The sequence below is a fragment of the Neoarius graeffei genome, chromosome 27, assembly GCF_027579695.1.
Source record: "Neoarius graeffei isolate fNeoGra1 chromosome 27, fNeoGra1.pri, whole genome shotgun sequence".
Classification (NCBI taxonomy): Eukaryota; Metazoa; Chordata; class Actinopteri; order Siluriformes; family Ariidae; genus Neoarius; species Neoarius graeffei.
The window spans coordinates 21,296,938-21,305,347 of NC_083595.1; the positions used below are offsets into that span (position 1 = coordinate 21,296,938).

General features: G+C 40.7%; 1 protein-coding gene across 1 annotated transcript in view; it reads left to right on the forward strand.

Moving 5' to 3' along the window:
* ptpn5 (protein tyrosine phosphatase non-receptor type 5) overlaps window positions 1-5,243 on the forward strand; it is a 418,366-nt gene extending 413,123 nt beyond the window's left edge. Inside the window, exon 12 of the mRNA XM_060911789.1 lies at window positions 5,150-5,243. Coding sequence (XP_060767772.1) covers window positions 5,150-5,243 — 94 coding nt within the window. The remainder of the gene's footprint in view (window positions 1-5,149) is intronic.
* The last annotated feature ends 3,167 nt before the right edge of the window (window positions 5,244-8,410 follow it).

An 8,410-nucleotide genomic window follows, 5' to 3' on the forward strand; every position in this document is an offset into this window, starting at 1 on the left:
GGAAATGCTATGCATGGTGAAAACCCAACACCCTGAGAACACCATTCCTACAGTGAAGCATGGTGGTCGCAGCATCATGCTGTGGGGATATTTTTCATCTGCAGGGACAGGAAAGCTGGTCAGGACTGAAGGAAAGTGTCATGATCCGCCCCGGACTTCCACTCTGTAGATTCACTATCTCCCAGTTCAGCGCAATCTGGATCCAGGACGTGACTTCCATCTTGCCAGCATTCACTTCCTGGTCTGCTCTACTGTGTATAAATAGGCTGTTCTCAGAAGAGGACTTTGCCAGAACTTCTTGTCTGTTTCTCATGCTGTCTCTGTGCCATTTTTTGCTTCCTGTATTTTTGCTGTCTGTTTTGCCGAATCTTTGCACTCACGTTTTGTCTTTTTTTTCATGTTTTTTGCACTATGTTTTTTGTCTCCAGTTTTTGTTAGAACTATTTTTCATGTTTTTTTCATATTAGCACTTTGTCTACCTCGTTGTTGTCTGGATTATTTTTGCTATTTTTGTTGACTCTTTTTGGACTTTAATTAAATCATTTTTTTTATTCATTGGATTTTCTGGTTTGTGTTCTGCTATTGGATCCTAACTCACCACATCTCGCCACCCTTAACAGAAAGACGGCTAGCACTAAAGACAGGGCAATTCTGGAGGAAAACCTGTTTGAGTCAGCCAGAGGTTTGAGACTGGGATGAAGGTTTATGTTCCAACAGGACAAATGACCCTAAACATACTGCTAAACCTACACTGGAATGGTTTAAAGGGAAACATTTACACATCTTAGAATAGCCTAATCAAAGCCCAGGCCTCAATCCAATTGAGAATATTTGGCATAACTTGAAGATTGCTGTACAGCAACACAGCCCATCGAACTTGAAGGAGTTGGAGCAGTTTTGCCTTGAGGAATAGGCAAAAATCCCAGTGGCTAGATGTGCTAAGCTAATAGAGACATATCCCAAGAGACTTGCAGCTGTAATTGCAGCAAAAGGTGGCTCTACATAGTATTGACTGGGGTGGTGAATACCTATGCACACTCCAGATTTGTTTTTGTTTTTTTGTTTTTTTTTCCATCTGAATTATTGTTTGTGTCACAAAATAAAAAAAATACAATTTTCAACTTTAAAGTTGTAGGTATGTTGTGTAAATTTAATGGTGCTAACCCTCCAAAAATCCATTTTAATTCCAGCTTGTAATGTGACAAAACAGGACAAACACAAAGGGTAATGAATACTTTTGCAAGACACTGTAAAATATTGACTTTGTTCCTTTTATTACTCTCGGTTCTTGTGGGTGGACAACAATTGTGGTAGATGACAGAACTTGTCTTTGTCAATGTACAAATATTTGCATATACAGTCCATAAATATAATTGGACATTGATAACATTATTATTTTAGCTGTCTACTGCACTATCAGTCAAATAATTAAATAAGTGCTGATTTTCAGCTTTAATTTAATGGCAGGCCCGCCAACAGGGGGAGACAAACGGGTATGTTGTCCCGGGCCCAGGAATGGGGAGGGCCCAGAACTGGGCTCTCATGAAGTTGCGATTAAATTTATTTTATTTCATTTCAAAATGTGTTGATTTGGGGGAGAAATGTGCTATATTTGCATTCAATAAATGATTTCTAGATCTTTTGCCTTTATTGTCTTTGAAAAAGGTGTCAAGAACCCCCTACCACCCCTAATGCAAAAATGGTTTGGTCTGACTCTTTGATTAAGGGGGGAAAAACAACATCGTTCGATCATAGCACGCTTCGACAATCAGCGTGCATGCCATTTGCCAACATGCACAAGTCAGGAGCACAGAAAAGAAAAGAAAAGAGAAAAAGAGAGGAAGAAACCAAGAGACTCAGGGGCTCACTGCATAAATATTTTAAAAAAGATTCGGATGATGCAGCAGGTACTAGCAAAGGCAGTGGGGCAGCTGAGCCAGGTAAGACACAGCCAACTTTTTCCAGCCCCGTAAAGTAACCCCAACCAAGGCACACGTGGCACGCAATTCATGTTACAAACAAGGGGAGAGCAAGTCACACTGAACACCATAACAAACGCACAGGGCATTGAATCATTTCATAACCACAATGGCTTAATAACATTGTGTTTCATATATCTGATTGAAGCTAAGAATATTCACATTAGCCTGCAATCATATCCCGCCATTTCTCGAGCGGTGTGTTCTTCTCTGCTTTTCACACTGGACAGTACGCACGCACAGTATACTATGTTCGCCCCCAGCCCTGCCCAAAATCCCCCGTCCATCACTCCTTCAAGAGCACCCCAATTGCGTGATTATAGTAGACTATCCACGAGTTTAGGAAGGCATTGCGGGGGCTGTCGCATGCAGGCTTGGGGCATAACGGAATACATTTAATGGCGTTCGGTTAAAGGATACAAAATAACAGTAACCACTTGTTACAGTACGGGGGGAAAGATTCAGTGAAATTGGGGATTACTTCACAAGATCACAATGTCTGTGAGGTTGCTGGTTTTGGGCTTTTTTTTTTTGTTAAAATGTTAAAACTGTAAAAATGTTGAAATGCTAAAATGAAATGGTTGTTGACCGGTTGAATGGTTTTTGAATACCTGTCATTTAAGGGTTGGAGTGAGTAGAGACTGGGATAAGAGAGGTGTGTGTGTGTGTGTGGGTTGGCCGGGGGGGTTGTTAGGGGGGGGCCCATTCAGAGCATTTTGTCCCGGGCCCAGCCAAAGCTGTCAGCGGCCCTGTTTAATGGTATTTACATATAAATTGAGTGAACAGTGTAGGAATTACAGCATCTATCTATCTATCTATGCATCTATGCCCTCCTTCCAGTAAATTCACAGAGTGCTATGTAGTGCAGTATTGGCAATAAATAAAGTGGTCTTTTTTAATTATTTTTCACTTTCTGAGCAGTACAAATATGCAATTATCCTCATCTGTTTTATTTCTGCCTTGGCCAGTGGGCTTTCTTTCATATTACAAGTATTATTAATAGAACACTATAGGAACCCAAGCACTGGGGTTGCACAAGTCAGTCTATTCTTAGTGACAGTCCCAAGTCTGGATAGATAGGTTATGTCAGGAAGGGCATCTGGTGTAATCAACTCTGTAATTACCATTTCTGGTATGCTGTGCACGTTTTGGCTGATGCTTCTCACCAGAGCTTTTTTTCCCCTTTGTTTTTCTTTTTGTGTTTGTAGGGTTTGATGTTTGTTCTTTTCAGCACATGGTGTAGCTCCAGACCCAGTTTTGGGCATCAATTTTGGGCGTCAGTTTCCTTCAGGCCTTGGTCCACCATGGCTGATGCCTGTGCTGCTCACTATGGACTGCAGTGAGCTCGTTGTTCTCTTTAGCATCATGGTTGTCCAGTGCTGTGTGCAGTGGTGCTTCTGTGTTCGCTTTCTGGATCCATGGCACGATGTTGCCCGGTGGCATCGAGGTGAATGTGTAGATGGTTTGGGACATACCAGCGCTCTGTGTGTTGGTGCTTCTGTGCTCACTTTGTGCATCCATGGCATGGTGTTCTGAGCAATGTTGCCTGGTGGTGTTACAGTGGCTGTGCACGCAGTGTGGGACATACCATTGTGCACCTTTTGGTGGGATTGTGGGCAGCTACACCACTGGAATTACATCCTGACCCTCTTTTGGTGGACTTTTTTTTGTAATTGTAAAGCGACTTTGGGTGTGAGAAAGGTGCTATATAAGTTAAAATTATCATAATTTTTATTTATTTATTTATAAACTTATGTCAAATCCGATATGCAGTTCCTAAATCAGATTTCCATACTAGGTTGGTCAGAAAGGATGAGTTGGAAACTAATGCTCCACTGTGGCAACTCCTAATGGAAGCAGCCAGAAGAAGAAGATGATGATTCCTAGAACATAATAAGGTCTGCAGGATCCTTGTTAGCGTTACTGCCCTGCATCTAGTGAATTACTTGACATTGTTGTATGTGAACTTTCATCTTTATGGGCTGTAGGCAGTGGCTCTGATTGGTCCGAGTTGTATTCATTGAGTAGTAGTCACTATAGACTCAGTGGATCACTTACTGCTCATTTCTTTTCCCATTCATTTTGTTTCTCCCTTGGCATTTTTGCCTCAATTATTCCACAATCAGTCAACGAGCTGACCAGCAGAGCTTGTGGTTCCTCACTGCTAGTATTGGTGAGTGTTTCAACATACTATGCATTGTCTGAGTCTGCCAGTTTAGTTGAATTCCATATAATCCACACCTCTTTGTTTTAGAATGGATATGCCCTCATCTGTTTTGAGGATTGTAAGACTGATGGCAGTTGCAACTTTGATCTCCATGGACTTGCTAGAACTGCAAATATTCCAGTAGTACATTATCAGCTTGTAGCTTGACCCTAAATTCCACAGACTGAAATATGTTCTGGTCTCAGTGAACAAAGCATTTTCATTGGGTTCTCTGTTTTGGAGCCATGACTGGCCACACTACTTTTTATGTGAACATTCTTCCCACATTGTACATGACTCAGCAACTGGCCTTAACTAGAAACTGTGAGCAAGCTGCTGAGGAAACACTTTCAGAGACCAGGGACCCCAGACCCCAGAAAATGGGCTTTGTTTCCACTTAAGAAGAAATTGCTCTGCACATAGTATTCACCTTATAGCATGGACCTAACACAACTCAATTCAGCAGCAAGAGTTCAGCACCTACAGATGTATATAGCAGCTGTCACTGACCACTGCACCTTGGATGGTTTTTCTTTAGTCCTTATAGGCTTATGACTGCCTTTCTAAAGGACCTACAGTGTCTCAAGGTTAATATTGCCCACCTCAGCGGTGTTAGTGTGGCGGTCATCTCTGAGCACCTTTCAGGGGACTCCTAGCATGAGCCGTCCTCCTCATGACATTGGTGATTTACATTATCCAGGTGTTTCATACTGCCCTGGATTGAGGAGGTGAAATAGAACAAACACCTAGTTATGTATGGAACTAAGATTTTTATCAACCTTGCCAGAAATCATTCAGAACATGTGTCGACTTCATGAGAAAGGAATGATTGTTGCATTATGATGATGTTTATTTATACTGAATAATATGTCATTACATGACCTTGTGTGTGCACATGTATGCATAGCTGTACAGGGTGGCTGTATATAATTAATGTAATAGCTTCTTCATCTTGCTTTCATAGGGGTGGCATGATTCAAACAGCTGAGCAGTACCAGTTTGTGCATCATGTCCTGAGTCTGTATGAAAGACAGCTGACTTGGAGACCAGAAGAATAGCATTTGCCACAACACATCCACGATCAGTCTGTCAATACTTTACATCTGCCTGCACAAGACCTCAAAAAGTCAAGCATCTGTTGTGCACCTGCTAGACTGTATAACGGTATGATCTATTGTTAAATGTTGGGTTATGTGTAAACCTGTAAGACGTTAACTCAGGGCTTCAACTCCCCAATGTACTATGTCATCAGAATCAGTACTACTTCATAAGGCATCAAGATGGACCATGGCATGATCTCAGCTGAAGTTACACTAACAGTAAACAAGACCTATGCCTTAATGCTGCTCCCACTCCACACCAATACTGACCTTGGCCTGTTGTCTAAAGATATTTAATAAATATACACTCACTGATCACTTTAATAAGAACACCTGTACACCTGCTCATTTATTCAGTTATCCAATCGTCTAATCATTTGGCAGCAGCGCAGTGCATTAAATCAGGTATAGACTGTATAGGTCAAGAGATTCAGTTAAATGTTTGCATCAAACCTCAGAATGGGGAAAAATGTGATCTTTGTAATTTTAATCATGGCATAGTTATTGGCGCCAAATGAACTGGTTTGAGTATTTCAGAAATGTCTGAGCTCCTGAGATTTTCACACCCAGCAGTATCCAGAGTTAACACAGTATGGTGCGAAAAACAAACAAACAAAAACTGTATGAGGAGGGTCTGCAGACCAAAACAACTTTTTGAGAGAGATCAGAGGAGAATAACCCAATGGTTTGAGCTGACAGGAAGTCTATTGTATTTCAAATAAGCGCTCTTTTACAACTGTGATGAGCAGAAAAGCATCTCTCAATGCGCAACACATCAAACCTTGAGGTAGTTGGGCAAAAATAGCAAAAGACCACATCAGGTTCATTCCTTGAATCCCGCTGCTGCCACATGTTTGGCTGATTAGATAATTGCATACACATTTTCCTAAAAAAATGGACACTGTGTTTACATGCAGTCATGTGAAAAAATAAGTACATCCCATGGAAATCGTAGACTTTTCTCAACATATTTAAACAAGCAAACATTTCACTCTCTGATACAATGCTAACTGACAAAGGTGATGTACTCCAACAAACAACACATAAAACTGACATATATAGGGTGTACCAGAAGTTAAGGGGCAACTTATTATGGACTAATTATTCCAGAGTGCCCCCTAACTTCTGGGACACCCTCTGTGTGTGTGTGTGTGTGTGTGTGTGTGTGTGTGTGTGTATTATAATATTATATTTTATTATTATTATTATTTTTAAATCAGTCAAATAAGTAAGATCATCCTGGAAAAAGTAAGTACAGCCTGACGTTTATCACAAATTCAAGTCCATAAAATTAGAATCAGGTGTTCCAGATTAGGTGCCATTGATTAGAAACTTGTGCAGGTGGAACCTGCCTTATTTAAACCCAACATCTAGGATCTGGTGTTCACTTTGCTATTGAAGTGTGTGTTGTCATTATTCCAAGATCTAAAGAGCTCTCAATGTACCTCAGGAAAAAAAAAAAAAGTTGTGGATGCCTATGAATCTGTCAAGGGAATTAAAAAGATCTCTAATTTATGAGAAATAAATCATTCCACTGAAAGGAAAATCATCCAAAAGTGGCACAGATTTCAAACAACTGCCAATTTGTCAAAGGACTGGCAGCCCCAGCAAATTCAGACCAAGAGCAGACTGTTTGATGCTAAAAGAAGTCTTCAAGAATCCTGAAATTTTATCACTGGTTCTAGAGGTAACGTCTACAACTGTTGGTGTGAAACTGCATACATTGACAATCAGAAAGAGGTTGGACAAATTTGACCTGCATAGGAGGCATGCCAGGAAAAAGTTTTTGCTGTGCAAAAGGAACATTAAAGCAAGACTACAGTCCAGATAGCACATATCCGGTGGCCTGCTAGTGACGGTGAGCAGCAAACACATCTGCTGGTCCGTTATCGGACCACCAGTGGTTCGCAGGTGGCAGGACATGCGAAAGTAACAAGATATCGTAATTATAATAACCATAGTCATTTCTGGCCATTTGGCACCACATAGTTTACCGTTACGCACAGCAGGGTTCTAGGCACCGATTTCTTTACAAAACTTCAGTTCAGGTAGATTAAAACTATTTTCTTCTCAATAAATAAATGCATCCTTTATTTTTCCTTTATCAGCTTGCCAATGTCGGCTCAACGAAGGCCCACTGGTCATACCTCTGATGGGCCACCATTGCAGCCGACGGTGGGCCGACATTGGGCCGATGCAGGTGTGCTATCTGGGAGTTTGCCAATGAACATGAACAGAAATAACATGTTATTTCTGTTAAAGGGGGCAATACTTGCTTTCTCCACAGAAGAATATTACATTGATTGATTTTTTTGTTGAATAAATTATTGAAAGAGCTAATTTCCCTTATTGTTTTCTTCAAGTATATCACCTTTATCTGTCAGCACTGTATCAAAAGGGTGAAATGTTTGCTTGTTTAAATATGTTGAGAAAAGTCTTCAATTTCCATGGCATGTATTTATTTTTTTACATGACTAAGACAAGTTTTAAAATTAGCTGTCAAATTTCAGTATGAATCCTTACTGGGTTAGTAAGTGATTTTTTTTTTTTAATTGTCTCCCCAAACCTGTGAAGTGCCTTGAAATAGTATATAGCCCAAATACCTTTCAGTGTACATTTTTACATTTGAAAAAAAATAATTTATAACAGGGCAGGACGGTGGTGTAGTGGTTAGCAGTGTTACCTCACAGCAAGAAGGTCCTGGGTTTGAGCCCAGCAGCCAACAAGGGCCTTTCTGTGTGGAGTTTGTATGTTCTCCCCGTGTCTGCGTGGGTTTCCTCCGGGTGCTCCAGTTTCCCACACAGTCCAAAGACATGCAGGTTAAGCTAATTGGTGGCTCTAAATTGACCGTAGGTGTGAGTGTGAATGGTTGTTTGTGTGTCAGCCCTGTGATGACCTGGTGACTTGGCCAGGGTGTACCCTGCCTCTCGCCCATTGTCAGCTGGGATAGGCTCCAGCTTGCCTGCGACCCTGTACAGGATTAGTGGCTACAGATAATGGATGGATAATTTATAATATTTCATTCTCTATTTATATCGTATTGTAGCTAATCAAACTTGGAAAATAACAAGAATTTACTGAACTTGTAAAACTTGTATGTAGAATATAAAATCTAAAATGTAAAT